The 18369-nt window shown below is 33.7% G+C and overlaps 1 protein-coding gene across 2 annotated transcripts in view; it reads right to left on the reverse strand.

The window, feature by feature from the left end:
- The window catches only part of EPHA6 (EPH receptor A6), an 893594-nt gene that overhangs the window by 375159 nt on the left and 500066 nt on the right, over positions 1-18369 (reverse strand). For both annotated transcript variants that reach the window (XM_049710017.1, XM_033433353.2), the window contains exon 6: positions 1655-1779. In XM_049710017.1, the coding sequence (XP_049565974.1) occupies positions 1655-1779 (125 nt within the window). The remainder of the gene's footprint in view (positions 1-1654; positions 1780-18369) is intronic.

Here is an 18369-nt window from a genome sequence, read left to right on the forward strand (position 1 = left end):
AATTAGGAATCCTTTGCTTCCAACTCCATGTTTAATCCATTAGCACTGGATCACTGCCATTTTCTTACAAAATAAACTCCTTCGTAACATTATTTATTCTATCATTCAAACATGGATATTATGTCAATGACCATCTTTCAGAATATGATTAATTTATAAAGTTTTGACTGGATTAATGTGGTTCTCTTTTTATGGAATCGGTGTAGTTTTCTTTAATTGGAAATATTGCAAGTTATTTTCATCTTCAAACATATGAAGTAAAAATGACAATAGGAGTGATTTTCTGCATATGAAATATAACCTTTATAAAACACAGAGAAATATTTTTTATTCTGAAAAGTTGCTTAAAAATATGTGTGCATTGCTTTTTAAATACTCTGAATTTTTGAGTACATGAAGATATATTTAAACGAGTGGATGGAAAATACGTATATTTTTGTGACAGGATGCTACGGGTTGTAACATTTGAAAGAACAGCCCAACAGGATTTCTGAGCACATGCTGGCTAGACCAATGTGCAGAATCTATAAGCCAATTAAACTGAGTCAATTCCTCCTTTCTTAGACTACGGATTTATCCATGTCAGTTAATAATAATGACAGTTTTCATTGACTACATAATTCTGAAATTACTAGATACAGTCATGCAACTGAGTTACTTCTCCCCTTTTCAAAATTACATTTGCTCAGAATTAGCAGAATAGAAAAATAAAGACTTCTATTTCTCTTCTTGCCCTATGTTTCTCCATAGGAAACCTAAATTTATTTGTGATGTTCCTTTGCTTCTTGTAAGTTACAGAAACATAAGTTCTTTCTTATTTTAATATACCACTGGGAATTACATATAGTTTTTACATTATAATTTTTTAAATGTAATGCTCACTTTATCAATATTCCAGGGTAGTATCAGTCCAATGGGACATATTATCAGAATTGACAATATGTTCTGCTATAATATCTATAGGACAATATCATAATAGTGAGGGATGGAGGGAAAAGCATAAAGAAAGAATGTATATGAATACCATAAAACTGAGTAAGTATATAATTTGGGAAAATATAGTAACTGAGAACAATTTTAAATGACAGAAATGGAAATTAACATTAAAAGTTGATTTATTAACCATATTTATCTTGCTAACTTATAAAATAAATCAGCTGACCTGAATGTAAAGAAAAATTTTAATTCATCAGCTATTTCCATTTAAACCTTAAATCATACTTTCCAAATTTTAGCAGACTGTAACTTTAAACTCATTAGCAAAGGATATGGCCTACATGAAATTGCTTTAGATTATGGTAATTCCATTTTACTATTTCTTCCCAAGTGAGTTTTAGAAACAATGTTATGTCAATTAAACTGTAAGTTGAAGGAGTTACAACTTTCTATTGTAAAACTCCCTAGAGTAAGTGAAGGTAGAGATGAACATCTTGTGTCTTCTACTTTAATCTGACATAAAACAAGACAAATTAATTAAGAAATTATAAGCACAATAGTATATTGGAGAGTATTCAAAGACATAGTAGGTATGAAGTTAGGCCGAAAAAGAATAGCTTTTAAAGTAAAATAATATTGTATAACAACATGTTTAGTATATACATATATGCATATATATGTATATGTAGATTTTTAGGAAGCTCCAAATAAGACCTACTTTCTCATAGTACTTGATCTCGTAGTCCAGTATGGGTCCATTGGAAAAAGCAGGTGCTTGCCATGATATGGCAATGCTATTTTGGGATGCCCAGTCCTTCCTTACCATACCTATCAGGGAAGGTGCTGAAAGGAAAGAAAATAACTGAGAATTAATTGGCAGGAATCATTCTCCATAATCCTTTCTTTAATATTTTGTCTTCTAAGGAAAACACAATTCCTGTTGAAGAGGACATTAGTTATTGATGTCAGAGTAATATGATAGGATCTCCTTTATTCAATCCAAATAAAATATTAAAATATATTTAGAAACATTATTAAGGAACATAGGAAAGACTCAGATAGTCCACGAATAAGGACCAGAACTCATCATCTCTGGTTTTGTTAGAGGACAACAATTTTTCTTAAACTGGCTTTGGTTTGGGGCTACAACTTGAAGTACAATAGACTTGACTTCTATATTTAATCAAATCTAAGTCTGCTATAGAAAATTCTCTGCAATTACAAGATCATTTATAGACTTTCCTTCAAGACTTGGTACTTTATAAAGTCTTAGTACTTTATAGAAGTTTATATCACAAACTTCGTAACTACAGTGAATTTTTGCTTATCAATGTGAGGATTATTTCTTTTGCATGGTTTCTATGACATTTGAATAAAACCGAAATATTTAATTTCTGAAGTTCATTTTCACAATCATGTCTATCTTCTTTTTCTATATAACATTGTTTTAACAATCTAATCCTAACCTAAAGTAATCTTGTGTTAAACTTCAAAATTTACCTAGAATGTATACACTGCAGGTTCTTTTATCTAACAAAATACTTCTCATTTTTAAATATTCTAATTACTTATAAAAGGAGTTTTTTACATAGAAGTTAAAACTCACTCTTAAAAATACAAATTAAATATACTGAGATACCATTTCTCATCTATTAGATTGGTAAAAAATCCAAAAATTTGACACCAGGCTCTGGGCTAGGCTATGGGGAAAAGCACTTTAATACATTGTTGGTGTAAAGGCAAAATGGCACAATCCTTATAAAGGGAAATTTAAGGCAAATTATATATTCATTTATGCTTTGGTTTTTGGGACTCTATCTGAAAGAAACACTGCAGAAATACAAAGTGACATATTTATAAGACTACTCACTGAGATTTATTTGTAAAGATTGGAAACAATTTAAATGCCCATCAATAAGGGACTGATTGAAAAAACTACACTACATCCACCAGAGAATTATGAAATTGTAAAAAGGAATTGAGACCATATATAAATACTAGAATGGAGTTATTTCAGGATATATTTTTAAGTGAAGAAAGTGAGATGGAGAAAAATGTATAAAAAACAATGTAAGGATAAACCTAGAATAAAAATGAATAATAATGGTTACCCTTAGAGGGTGGGAGGCAAAAGGATGGACACTACAGGGTGAGAAGCAAAACATCTCTGAATATATCTTCCCCTGAAGAGTTACTTTGGAACCCTGTAAATATTTTAAATAATTAAAAAACAAATTAACGTTTAAAAGAGCAATCTCAAAAAATCAGTAGAAAGAAACCTGTGTATTGAGTTGAAAGTATAGCCTTCAAGAGGAACTACTTAAAATGACATTAAAACACAGTAACTTAACTTACATACCAATAGAACATATTTTAAGTACTAAAAAAACTGCAAAAAATATTGAACTGTTTTTAGTAATGATATTGTTAGTGGTACTACTGGTATTGTAATTCTGAATATGTGTGTGTGTGTGTGTGTGTGTGTGTGTGTGTGTGTGTGTGTGTGTGTATTGAGGGATAAATCAAATGAGTAATTTTGTTGGTGTTATTGAGAACTAGGATTTTTTTCCTATGGGAAAAAAGGAGATACAGATGCCAGACCAATGAAGGTAAGTAAAAACCCTATACCAGTAAACTCGAATTAGAAGTTTCATTATGAACTCATGATATCTTTCCAGTTCATTTTCAGAAATCCATTCAAATGTACCAATTGCAGTTGAAAATAGGATTTGAAAAAATTGATTCTCTATGATCAAGATGAAAATTCTTTAAATTTATAAGAAAGACTCAAGTATTAAATGTGGTAATTTACTTCCCAATGTTGCCTTTGTATCTTAAGGATAAACTATTCAGTATTTTCTTAAATTTGTGAGAATGACAAGTTTGGTTCTCCTAAGGAATTAAGTACTTTAGAAAGCATATTTAAAACTCTTTCCAGCTGTTCAGTGACAGCACTATTGCTGGATTAAGATATATTCTTAAAATGAGTGATAATTATAGAAATTTATAAGAAACAGAAGTTTGTGCCATGAGCTAAAATAGAAATGGGTAATATGATAAATAAGAAAGTGTTCTGATAATTCACTATTTAAATTGAGTCATATTCACTGCTAATAAATTACCATTAATAAATTTATCCCTGTTGAAAAATGCATTAATGTTCTTGAATTATAGTATAATAATGTATTAAATGGTGCTTTATGGAAAAATTGTAACTTTAAAGTGAATAAAACAAATTAGAATTTGATTAAAGTATATCAGTTTCTTACAATTTTTGAAAATGTCCTTTTCATGTATACAATCTTATAGCTTATTTTTCAGTTTAATGTACAATATCACAAAGCAATATTACCAGTGTATTACTTTTTGCCTCATAATTATTTAGCACTCAAGGTCAAATGATATAATCCTTGCAAAACTTATAAGAAATTCAGTTAGGTTAAAATGGTTAAAATCTAGGTACTATCTTTTCTATTTCCATTTCTCCAATGGTAAATTAATTGTACAGACACATCACCTAAATTATATGAATCCTCTTCTATACTTTTATAAAAGAGAAATAAAGAATCTATTCCCTAACTACATAGATTCTTCACTTACACATGGACTTCAGGGTCTAAGATCTATGAAAATCCTAAAATTTCTTCACTTTTGCACATTCCTTTCATATGTAAACATCCACGTTTTACATAGTTGTTAAATATACTTAATTCTAGATAATTCTATTTTAAACCATATATTCTTATCCCTATTCCATACTTTAATATAGTTTCTATAATTTTTACTTCAATGGCTAAAATATTCAATTATACTGATACTTTATCAAGTCACTCCTCTAATGTTGGGTGTTGAAGTTTCCAATATTGTCCTGTTAGAGTTCTGACGTTTTATGCACAAATTTTTGTGCATAAATTTTGATTTTGTTAAATTATTTTATAGAGAAAATTGCTTTATATAATTTGGATTTTGTGTCATACTATTATTACCATATTGCTTTTGAAAAAAGCTGTATCAATATACACTAAGCACGCATTTTAAACTCTTAATGAGTTTGAAAGCAGAGGATGTGGGAAACAATTAATAGGTCAATAAAACCCAAATGCTGCATTTTATATTTTCAGAGAAGAAAAACACTATACAGAATTTCATTTTAAAATAAGGTTTCAATGCATGAAACCTAAAGCATTTGTTTTGAATATATTTAATGAATTTGTCTTAATAATTCAAGTTTACATAGCATCTGAATTTGGCATATTGTGAAAACACTGTAGTGCCAACTGATATAAAGCAGAAAATACGTTTATTCCTCCACATGAGAAAAACTGATTTTAGGACACAAAAGGGCAACTAATTGATCTTTACTTCTGATTCTAAAAAGTCAGAGAAGGAGAGAAATAGGGAAATAATATCTTCTGGAGTTTGTCAGATCAGAGGCTAACTGAAAGACCTGAAGACTCAAGCAATGTTTCCTGAGTAAGAATTATGTGTTCAGTATAGCCTTCAGCAGAACTGTATTCCTGATATACATCTTTTCTTAAACTTTCAAAAATCTTAGCTTTGACCTTCAGCATAAATGATTGTTGAACAGATTACCACATTCTTGAAAATGCTTTTAACACAAACCTTTTTGATTACTACATTTTCTGAATCTCAAATAGTCTACCAAAAACTGTGTAACAAAAATTGAAAATAAAAGTACGAAGTGGACTTAGGAAAAGAGATCTTATTCACACTCAGAAAAGCTTTGTTTTCTTATGCTTACCTGGAGATATCTGAAGAAACAGTGAATTGTTCTAGTTAGTTAATTATTTTGCTCCTAATTAAGAGTTAATCAATTTTTATTAAACGTTTACTTTATACCATGTATGTTATCTTATTTCATTCTCATAAATCTATGGGAAGGAGACTGTCTCCACTTTAAAGATGAGGACACTGAGGTTCAGAGAAGTGAGCAATTGTTTAATGACAAGATGTGAAGGCCAATTTTGACATTAACTCAAAAAAATGTCAAGGTTATTTCTTGAAAATTTAAAATATCAAACACTAAAACTACAGTTCAAAATCACACTGTGGATTATCACAAATATGTCTTATTTTGAGCACGTAATCAAGACTTATGCCATGGGTCATGAGATGATGTGTTTTCCTAAAGATCTATCAAATGTTGCTAATTCTCAGTCATCTACTAAGCATAGTGGGCATATGAAGGTTTATAAATCGGGATACCCTGTGTGCATGAGTGTGTGTGTGTTTAGATGAGAAACAGAGAAATTGGGGGAAGGGGAGAGAGAGAGCGAGCGAGTGCACACTCTTATGCACATGTGTTTGTGACAATGAAAATCTTAAGTAACAGAATCGTAATATTAGAACAGACCTTACAAGCCATTTAATACATTTCTTTTCAGCAATGCAGAAAACCCTTCAATGCACCGCTGAAGCTGAGTATCCACTTCTTAATTCAGCAGTTGCACTAAAGTGTATACTTCTTCACAAAGCTATCCATTCTATTTTTTTGTTAACATATTTATTGGAGTATAATTGCTTTACAATGGTGTGTTAGTTTCTGCTTTATAACAAAGTGAATCAGCTATACATATATCCCCATATATCCTCCCTCTTGCAACTCCCTTCCACCCTCCCTAACCCAACCCTCTAGATGGTCACAGAGCACAAAGCTGATCTCCCTGTTCTATGCGGCTGCTTCCAACAGCTATCTATTTTACATTTGGTAGTGTATATATGTCCATGCCACTCTCTCACTTCGTCTCAACTTATCCTTCCCCCTCCCTGTGTCCTCAAGTCCATTCTCTACGTCTGCATCTTTCATCTTTATTCCTATCCTGTCCCTAGGTTCTTCAGAACGACTTTTTTTTTCTTTTTTTTAGATTCCATATATATGTGTTTAGCATATAGTATTTCTCTTTCTGGCTTACTTCACTCTGTATGCCAGACTCTAGGTCCATCCACTGCTCTACAAATAACTCAATTTCGTTTCTTTCTATTGCTGAGTAATATTCCACTGTGTATGTGTGCCACATCTTCTTTATCCATTCATTTGTTGATGGACACTGAGGCTGCTTCCACGTCCTGGCTATTGTAAACAGAGCTGCAATGAACATTGGGGTACATGACTCTTTTTGAATTATGGTTTTCTCATGGTATATGCCCAGCAGTGGGATTGCTCGGTCATATGGCAGTTCTATTTTTAGTTTTTTAAGGAACCTCCATACTGTTCTCCATAGTGGCTGTATCAATTTACATTCCCACCAACAGTGCGGGTGGGTTCCCTTTTCTCCACACCCCCTCCAGCATTTATTGTTTGTAGATTTTTAATAAAGGCCATTGTGACTGGTGTGAGGTGATACCTCACTGTAGTTTTGATTTGCATTACTCTAATGATCAGTGATGTTGAGCATCCTTTCATGTGTTTGTTGGCAATCTGTATATCTTCTTTGGAGAAATGTCTATTTAGGTCTTCTGCCCATTTTTAGATTGGGTTGCTTGTTTCTTTGATATTGAGCTGCATGAGCTGCTTGTAAATTTTGGAGATTAATCCTTTGTCAGTTGCTTCATTTGCAAATATTTTCTCCCATTCTGAGGGGTGTCTTTTCATCTTGTTTATGGTATCCTTTGCTGTGCAAAAGCTTTTAAGTTTCATTAGGTCCCATTTGTTTATTTTTGTTTTTATTTCCATTTCTCTAGGAGGTGGGTCAAAAAGGATCTTGCTGTGATTTATGTCATAGAGTGTTCTGCCTATGTTTTCCTCTAAGAGTTTGATAGTGTCTGGCCTTACATTTAGGTCTTTAATACATTTTGAGTTTATTTTTGTGTATGGTGTTTGGGAGTGTTCTAATTTCATTCTTTTACATGTAGCTGTCCAGTTTTCCCAGCACCACTTATTGAAGAGGCTGTCTTTTCTCCACTGTATATTCTTGCCTCCTTTATCAAAAATAAGGTGACCATGTGTGTGTGGGTTTATCTCTGGACTTTCTATCCTGTTCAAATGATCTATATTTCTGTTTTTGTGCCAGTACCATACTGTCTTGATTACTGTAGCTCTGTAGTATAGTCTGAAATCAGGGAGCCTGATCCCTCCAACTCCATTTTTCTTTCTCAAGATTGCTTTGGCTATTTGGGGTCTTTTGTGTTTTCATACTAATTGTGAAATTTTTTGTTCTAGTTCTGTGAATAATGCCAGTGGTAGTTAGATAGTGATTGCATTGAATCTGTAGATTGCTTTGGGTAATATAGTCATGTTCACAGTGTTGACACTTCCAATCCAAGAACATGGTATATCTCTCCATCTGTTTTATCATCTTTAATTTCTTTCATCAGTATCTTATAGTTTTCTGCATACAGGTCTTTTGCCTCCTCAGGTAGGTTTATTCCTAGTTATTTTATTCTTTTTGTTGCAGTGGTAAATGGAAGTGTTTCCTTAATTTCTCTTTCAGATTTTTCACCATTACTGTATAGGAATGCCAGAGATTTCTGTGCATTAATTTTGTATCCTGCTACTTTACCAAATTCATTGATTAGCTCTAGTAGTTTTCCGGTAGCATATTTAGGATTCTCTATGTATACTATCATGTCATCTGCAAACAGTGACAGCTTTACTTCTTCTTTTCTGATTTGGATTCCTTTTATTACTTTTTCTTCTGTGATTGCTGTGGCTAAAACTTCCAAAATTATGTTGAATAATAGCGGTGAGAGTGGACAGCCTTGTCTTGTTCCTGATCTTAGAGGAAATGGTTTCAGTTTTTCACCATTGAGAATGACGTTGGCTGTGGATTTGTCATGTATGGCCTTCATTATGTTGAGGTAAGTTCCCTCTATGCCTACTTTCTGCAGGGTTTTTATCATAAATGGGTGCTGAATTTTGTTGAAAGCTTTTTCTGCATCTATTGAGACGATCGTATGGTTTTTCTCCTTCAATTTGTTAATATGGTGTATCACATTGATTGATTTGCATATATTGAGGAATCCTTGCATTCCTGGAAAAAACCCCACTTGATCATGGTCTATGGTCCTTTTAATGTGCTGTTGGATTCTGTTTGCTAGTATTTTGCTGAGGATTTTTGCATCTATGTTCATCAGTGATATTGGCCTGTCATTTTCTTTCTTTGTGACATCTTTGCCTGGTTTTGGTATCAGAGTGATGGTGGCCTCGTAGAACGAGTTTGGGAGTGTTCCTCCCTCTGCTATATTTTGGAAGAGTTTGAGAAGGATACGAGTTAGCTCTTCTCTAAATGTTTGATAGAATTCGCCTGTGAAGCCATCTGGTCCTGGGATTTTGTTTGCTGGAAGATTTTTAATCACAGTCTCAATTTCAGTGCTTGTTATTGTTCTGTTTATATTTTCTATTTCTTCCTGGTTCAGTCTCAGAAGCTTGTGCATTTCTAAGAATTTGTCCATTTCTTCCAGGTTGTCCATTTTATTGGCATATAGCTGCTTGTAGTAATCTCTCATGATCCTTTGTATTTCTGCAGTGTCAGTTGTCACTTCTCCTTTTTCATTTCTAATTCTATTGATCTGAATCTTCTCCCTTTTTTTCTTGATGAGTCTGGCTAATGGTTTATCAATTTGTTTATCTTCTCAGAGAACGAGCTTTTAGTTTTATTGATCTTTGCTATTGTTTCCTTCATTTCCTTTTCATTTATTTCTGATTTGATACTTATGATATCTTTCCTTCTGCTAACTTTGGGGATTTTTGTTCTTCTTTTTCTAATTGCTTTAGGTGTACGGTTAGGTTTTTTATTTGAGTTCTTCATTGTTTCTTGATGTAGGAGTCTATTGGTGTAACCTTTCCTCTTAGAACTGCTTTTGCTGTATCCCATAGGTTTTGGGTCATCGTGTTTCTATTGTCATTTGTTTCTAGGTGTTTTTTAATTTCCTCTTTGATTTCTTCAGTGATCTCTTGGTTATTTAGTAGTGTAGTGTTTATACTCCATGTGGTTGTATTTTTTACAGCTTTTTTCCTGTAATTGATATCTAGTCTCATAGTGGTCAGAAAAGATACTTGAAACAATTTCAATTTTCTTAAATTTACCAAGGCTTGACTTGTGACCCAAGATATGATCTATCGTGGAGAATGTTCCATGAGCACTTGAGAAGAAAGTGTATTCTGTTGTTTTTGGATGGAATGTCCTATAAATATTAAGTCCATCTTGTTTAATGTATCATTTAAAGCTTGTGTTCCGTTATTTATTTTCATTTTGGATGATCTGTCCATTGGTGAAAGTGGGGTGTTGAAATCCCCTACTATGATTGTGTTACTGTCGATTTCCCCTTTTATGGCTGTTAGTATTTGTCTTATGTATTGAGGTGCTCCTATGTTGGGTGCATAAATATTTACAATTGTTATATCTTCTCGATCCCTGTATCATTATGTAGTGTCCTTCTTTGTCTCTTGTAATAGTCTTTATTTTAAAGTCTATTTTGTCTGATATAAGAATTGCTACTCCAGCTTTCTTTTGATTTCCATTTGCATGGAATATCTTTTTGCATCCCCTCACTTTCAGTCTGTATGTGTCCCTAGGTCTAAAGTGGGTCTCTTGTAGACAGCATATATGGGCCTTGTTTTTTCTATCTATTCAGTCAGTCTATGTCTTTTGCTTGGAGCATTAAATCCATTTACATTTAAGGTACCTATTGATATGTATGTTCCTATTACCATTTTCTTAATTATTCTGGGTTTGTTACTGTAAGTCTTTTGCTCCTCTTGTGTTTATTGCCTAGAGAAGTTCCTTTAGCATTTGTTGTAAAGCTGGTTTGGTGGTGCTGAATTCTCTTCCTTTGCTTGTCTTTAAAGGTTTAAATTCTCCATCAAACCTTAATGAGATCCTTGCTGGGTAGAGTAATCTTGGTTGTAGGTTGTAGGTTTTTCCCTTTCATCACAGGCCACTCCCTTCTGGCCTGCAGTGTCCACTTAAAAATCAGCTGATAACCTTATGGGGATTCCTTTTTGTGTAATTTTTTGTTTTTCCTTTGCTGCTTTTAATATATTTTCTTTGTATTTAATTTTTGATAGTTTGATTAATATGTGTCTTGGTGTGTTTCTCCTTGGATTTATCCTGTATGTGGCTCCTCTGTGCTTCCTGGACTTGAATGACTATTTCCTTTCCCATATTAGGGAAGTTTTCAACTATAATCTCTTCAAATATTTTCTCAGTCCCTTTCTTTTTCTCTTCTTCTTCTGGGACCCCTATAATTTGAACATTGGTGCGTTTAATATTGCCCCAGAGGTCTCTGAGACTGTCCTCAAGCCTTTTCATTCTTTTTTATTTATTCTGCTCTGTGGTAGTTATTTCCACTATTTTATCTTCCAGGTCACTTATACTTTCTTCTGGCTCAGTTATTCTGCTATTGATTCCTTCTAGAGAATTTTAAATTTCATTTATTGTGTTGTTAATCATTGTTTGTTTGCTCTTTAGGTCTTCTAGGTCCTTGTTAAACCTTTCTTGTATTTTCTCCATTCTATTTCCAAGATTTTGGATCATCTTTACTATCATTTCTCTGAATTCTTTTTCAGGTAGTCTGCCTATTTCCTCTTCATTTGTTTGGTCTGGTGGGTTTTTACCTTGCTCCTTCACCTGCTCTGTGTTTCTCTGTCTTCTCATTTTGCTTCACTTACTGTGTTTGGTGTCTCCTTTTCACAGGTTCACAGTTTCCGTTGTTTTTGGTGTCTGCCCCCAGGGGCTAAGGTTGGTTCAGTGGGTTGTATAGGCTTCCTGGTGGAGGGGACTGGTGCCTGTGTTCTGGTGGATGAGGCTGGATCTTGTCTTTCTTTTGGGCAGGACCATGTCCAATGGTGTTGCCTCTCTGCTCATGGGTGGGGTTGTGCACCTGTCTTGCTAGTTGTTTGGCATAGGGTGTCCTGCACTGTAGCTTGCTGATCATTTGAGTGGAGCTGGGTCTTAGCATTGAGATCGAGATCTCTGGGAGAGCTTTTGCCATTTGATATTACGTGGAGCTGGGAGGTCTCTGGTGGACCAATGTCCTGAACTTGGCTCTACCACCTTAGAGTCACAGGCATGACACCCAGCTGGAGCATGAAGACCCTGTTAGCCACATGGCTCAAAAGAAAAGGAGAAAAAAAAGAAATAAATAAAATAAAATAAAAGTTATTAAAATAAAAAAATATTAAAAATTAAAAAGTAATAAGAAAAGGAAAGAAAAATAAAGAAGAGAGCAGCCAAAGCAAAAAACAAATCCACCAATGATGACAAATGCTAAAAACTATACTACAAAAAAAGACAAGAAAAAGAAATGGCCAGACAGAACCCTGGGACAAATGGCAAAAACAAAGCTACACAGACAAAATCACACAAAGAAACATAACATACACACTCACAAAAAGAGAAAAAGGAAAAAATGAAAATCTTTGGGAAGTCTAAGGTCTTCTGGCAATGTTCAGTAGGTGTTCTGTAGGAGTTGTTCCACATGTAGTTGTATTTCTGACATATTTGTGGGGAGGAAGGTGATATCTATGTCTTACTCCTCCGCCATCTTGAATGTCTGTCTCTCTGGCACCTGCTGTATCCTCCTCACATGGCTGAAGGCCCTGTATCTTCCTTCCCCTACTTGGGGAGGTTGCTCGCCCATTCTCTTTTGAAAATCTTTAACTGATAAAAAGTTCTCATATGGAGTCATTGTTTTCTTCCAATAACTTCCACCTAGTCCTAGTGCTAACCTTTAGTATAAATAGAATTAACTCTTCCACTTTGCTTATCTATCAACCTTTCTTCTTTTTTTCTTCTTTCTCTTCTTCCTATCCCTCTTCCTTCCTTTATTCTTTCTTCATGTCATTCCTTAGTGCTTTTCTGTGTCTCTTTGCTTTATCCTCTCCTTTCTTTTCTTCCCTGTGCTTCTTTCTAGAAAGATGTGTATGTGTGATTTAAAGGAATTATAATCAACATGATGAAATGTGAATTAAGAACAATTATATAATAAATAAATAATATAGACCAGAAAGTACAACTCAGAGCAGACTTTTAAGACTATATGATTTTCCCCTTTTCTTTGCTAATGAACCAATGGGTATAACTGCAGAGCAAGAACATGTAATAGTGTTTCTTCTGTGTATGCGCAGAAGAGAAACACACTATACTCAATACAGTAATTTTACTTGTGAAATGTTGTAAATGTGATATTTATCATGTGAATTGACATTTTTTGAAACCTGATAACATGCTTCCAAATATTTCTGATCTATATCTTGTTTTGGAAATGTTTATTAAATATACTGTGCTTTAGATAGCATAATATATTCTAATGATATCTGCTCATGATGTGTTTTTTCCTGTAATCAGAGTTTAATGGTAATATATACTGTTATCTACTTTCCCTGTGTGGTTAAAACCTGATTATGTGTTTGAGATATACATGTGATACTTACATACAGCAGAATTGGTGCTTTCTTTCTAGTTTCTGTCTCTTTTCTAGACCTGAGTATAACACTGTGATATGTTCAACCATATGACACCTGTGATAGGATGAATTATGGCCTCCAAATTATTTCCACATTGTAATCCCCAGAACATGTGAATGTTCTTCTCTGGTGAAGGGACTTTGCAGTTTTGATTAAATTAAGGGTTTTGAGATGAGATTATCCTGGATTATCCAGGTAGGCCCAATATAATCACAAGTATACTCATAAAAGGGAGGTAGGAGGAGACATCTACATAAGAGAAGGCTGTGAACCAAGGAATGCAGAAGCTGGAAGAGGGAAGGAATGGATCCTTCCTGGATCCATGCTATAAAATGCAGTTTCTTTGACATGTAAGGGGGAAAAATGTCCTCAGATTAGACCAGTCTGAGATTCTGTTGACCTTATAATTACCTGTCAAGTTTCAGTAAAACGGTGATATATGTTGTGCCAGTATTTTCTAGGAATTTAACATATACTATCCACCAAAATCTCAGAAAGTTGGCATGGCCCTAGAGAAAAATCAATAATTTGTCCCTTTTCATCTTAACTTCACACAATCTCCCTATTCGTAATATTATATTAAAATAAAAAATACTGGTTTTTAGTAATTCTTCTAGGTAAAAGTACTTTTATTTGAACTGTAAAATTATATAAATTATATATAAAAATTATATAAATAGATTTAAAATATAATATCTTAGTTATATTTGAAAATGGTTTGTAACTTCTGGGCCTCAGTTGCTTCATCAAAAATTCTGAATCATGTTCCAGGTATAGGAAAAAATGAACCAACTTAAATATTATCAAAAAAGAGAAAAAATTATATTAAAATGACCAGGAAAGTCATCTATAAGTAAACGACTAAAATCATTTTAACACATTTTGTGGAAAGGAAGCAGCTAAGTGATAAAGCCTGCAAAAATATAAATTCTAAAATAATGTAATGAATAAAGTTTTACATACAAATTTTATTGCTGTACTTAAAAAAAATTCAGACTCTTAAAAGAAATCCATACAGTAGATTTCAATCAAGCTGTTTAAAACATGATGTAGACATACAGGCATGGGGAAATAAGTATAATATTTAAAGTGACAAAACAATATGCAAAATGGCATGCATGCCATGATTCAAAACATTTTAAAAATAGCAAATGCCCCAAACTGTATAACTAAATTGTGTATCTATTTTATAACAAAATTGTGTATCTATCAAGACCATTTTGGAAGATTTGGAATGGATCATGAAGGAGATAATGACCAGTTCCTCTCCAAATCTTAATTCAGCAGCATTAAAAAAGGTCATTCAGGGCTTCCCTGGTGGCGCAGTGGTTGAGAGTCCGCCTGCCGATGCAGGGGACACGGGTTCATGCCCCGGTCTGGGCAGATCCCACATGCCGCAGAGCGGCTGGGCCCGTGAGCCATGGCCGCTGAGCCTGCGCGTCCGGAGCCTGTGCTCTGCAACGGGAGAGGCCACAACAGTGAGAGGCCCGCGTACCCCACACACACACACAAAAAAGGTCATTCAGTGGTGCACCCACCACGAGGATGACCCTTCTCCTGAGGATGATGAGAACAAAGAAAAAGAAAGGGATAATATCCCTGTCTGGGAAGAAGGATTCCTGAAAGTTTTCCAAGGAACACTTTTTGAACTTACTCTGGCTGCAAACTATCTAAACATCAAAGGTTTGCTTGATATCACATGCAAGACTGTTGCCAATATGATCAAGGGGGAAAACTCATGAGGAGATTTTCAAGACCTTCAATATCAAAAGTGACCTTACTGAAGAAGAGGAAGCCCAGGTAGGCAAAGAAAACCAATGGTAAGAAAAGAAGTGGAATGTTGTGCCTGACACTGTAACAGTGAAAGGCTTTTTCCAAATACTATTTGCACTACTCTGTTTACAGTTGTTAATATTAGACAAACAGTAGATAGATGCAACAGCAAATCAACTGGATTTGCAGGATATTGTCCTCATTGAACCTGTTGTTTCAGTACAGATTCCAAACTTCTGGCTGAGTTTCTTCTAGTGTGATCAAAAGTTTCTCTTTTCTTTGCTTTGAAAAAAACTGAACTGTGGGTTCTCTAAAAAAACAAAACAAATATATATATATATGTGTGTGTATATATATATACACATATATATGTATATATAAAAACTATAATAGCATTAAACTACTAATAGCTGTTTACCATTACCATGCTGGCCTAGGAAAACTAGATGTTAAAAGAGCAAAACAGACATAAATCTAATAATTGTCTGATAGTTACTGATTTTTAAATTATATTAACAAATTATTACATTATTCATAATTTTTAAAACTGATTTAAAAGGAATATGATTTTATTTCAAAGAGCCTAACTAATCTTAGCCTTAGCTCATTATTCTAAAGCTTGTTTTCAAAAATATAATTAAAAATTTTAATAAATTTCAAAGAGTTGAATCTAAATATTAATATATTTATAAGCTATGACTATGAAGTGATACATGTGACTTATGGAGGTGTCATCAAATTTTAGTTACCCTGTATTTCCGTCATCCTTGAATTTAAAGGAGGATACAAAATTGCAGAGAAAGCTAGCTGAAAGATGACTGGCTTCAAAAGTTTTTTAAATGAAGAAGTTTTATGAAAATTAGTCTCATAACTGTTATGGATTTGTTTATAAGATGTCTCAAGAAGGAAAAATAAAGACCTTTTTCTATGCTGTTGGACCCCTAAGGTGCATAAACAGACCAGAAAATTTCACTCACATTTTAGGGCTGTGAAACAGCCCATGGATAACCTTGGGAATTTTAGAAGACAGATTCACATATAAGGACTTCTATTCATATTATAAGGTAAAATAGAGCAATTACCTTTTTTCCCTTAAGACAGAAACACAGACTAGCTTAAGACTTCTTTGATCACTTCAAATGGAATTGATTTTGATGTCTGAACTCCTAAAACATTTATTGTCTATTCCACATGACATCTAGCATTGACTGCCTTTATCTTAAGCTCTTGCTATTCTATTCCTCTTTACAGAATAAATAATAATATACTGTAGTTCACTTTTCAACTTCTTATGCTCTTTCACATATATTAAATCACCTGAAATACACTGTAACTCTGTAAGTACACTATTCTCATTTTAAAGTTGAGGAAATAGGATCAGACTGGAAATAACTTACTCACAATTACATAAGAGATAAGGAGCAGACTCCAGACCGAGTCCAGCATTTACCGACTGTACTTTAGGAACTGTGTCACATTTCAAGATCTGAAGCTCCCATAGGACCTAGTACAGTGCCACACAAACACATTAGGTACCTTGCATGTATCTCTTTTATTCAGAACTTGTTTAAATCTTGTTTCAAGGCTTCAGACAATTGTCCTGCCTTCTGAGGTTCTGTTCTATAAATCCTTTAAGGTACCATGTGAACACTATCTAATTAATTTACATATTCCATGTATATAATCATCATTTTATGAGAGTAGAATTAATGTAAGAAAATAATAACATATAATAATAATATTACCAGAAAATAAGGAAAGATTATTGCAAAGTGATAAGAGTTTGAACATATGGTGATGATGAAAATGGACATTATGCCATAATTTGATTGTATAATATTAAAATCCATCTTGGGTTAGTTTCTTTTCAATGTTTTCCATTATTGAACTGTCTCAATTGAAAATGTATTTGGACTGAGAAATAAAAGCAAAACCCAAAATATGCTGAGTTATTTGATTATCGATTTTGAGTGCTTCCAATATCAACTGTCCTTTCACTAATTCCAAACCCATTTTCATCATCCTGATACCTGTTCCACCCCTAAGCTGAACTCTCACTTTCCCTCGCCACAATTTAACATCTCTTGATCAGTAAAAGTCTGCTGGATTCCATAATTTTATAGGTTGTAACGCTAAGATTCTATATGTTTTTTATGTAATCTAGCTGTACAATGTTTAAAAAGCTGTGCTTTGGGTTTTTTTCTCTTACTTTTTGGAAGTGAAAGTTATCTTCACAATTTTATATAAGTATATATTTGTTGTAGGGAAGCAAAATTTGCCACCATGTAATGTGTCTCTTTGGCATGACCATTAATTTAGGTTGGTTATTAATTTTTTAACTGAAGTATAGTTGATTTAAAAACAAGCAACCTGATTAAAGAATGGGCAGAAGACCTGGATACACTAATATATTAGTTTCGATATTTTTACAGATTATACTCTATTTAATGTTATTACAAAATAATGTCTGTATTTCCCTCTGCTGTACAATATATCCTTGCTGCCTATTTATTTTATACACAGTACTTTTTATCTCTTAACCCCATATGCTTATGTTGTCGTTCATCCCACTCTTTCTCCCCACTGGTAACCATTAGTTTGTTCTCTATATCTGTGAGTCAGTTTCTGTTTTGTTATCAGGACTAAAATATTGCCTGCCATATCAGTAAACAAACTATGTTGCAGCCATCAAGCCATTACATTACAGTTGCCTGGAAGGCGAGCCCTGAGGGAACTCAGGATGGAGACAAATGGGCTGCCCACTGCCAAGCCCTTCTAGCTGTCAGCCACTTGCAGCCACCCTGACAGAGAGGCTGAGGAAGCTCAGAATACTAGCTCCAGATAGCTGAGGTGCATATCAAAGGAATAATTTCAGTGAGCTCAGACTCTTACATCTTCCTATACATAGAAAAGCAATTCCTTAACTTGAGAAATCTGGTTTTCTTTTTATTAACAGTAGTCTTTTGATGTTCTGACTACCTGATTTAGTTGCAAAAACTCCTACATATCCTGGTTTCTCCCCTTCCTCTTCCGAGCAGTCTCTCAGTGCTATTTGAGATGCTGTCTCCTGGGCTTGAAGTCTTAAGAGTATCTGCCGAATAAAACATAGCTCTCAACTTTTAGGATGTACTTTTTTTTTTCAGTCAACAGTTATATGCATTCATTCATTTGTGTTTTTAATTTTTTTAGATTCCACATATAAGTGATAACAAAGAGTATTTGTCTTTGTCTGA

This window comes from Orcinus orca, chromosome 5 (assembly GCF_937001465.1).
Source record: "Orcinus orca chromosome 5, mOrcOrc1.1, whole genome shotgun sequence".
Taxonomy (NCBI): domain Eukaryota; kingdom Metazoa; phylum Chordata; class Mammalia; order Artiodactyla; family Delphinidae; genus Orcinus; species Orcinus orca.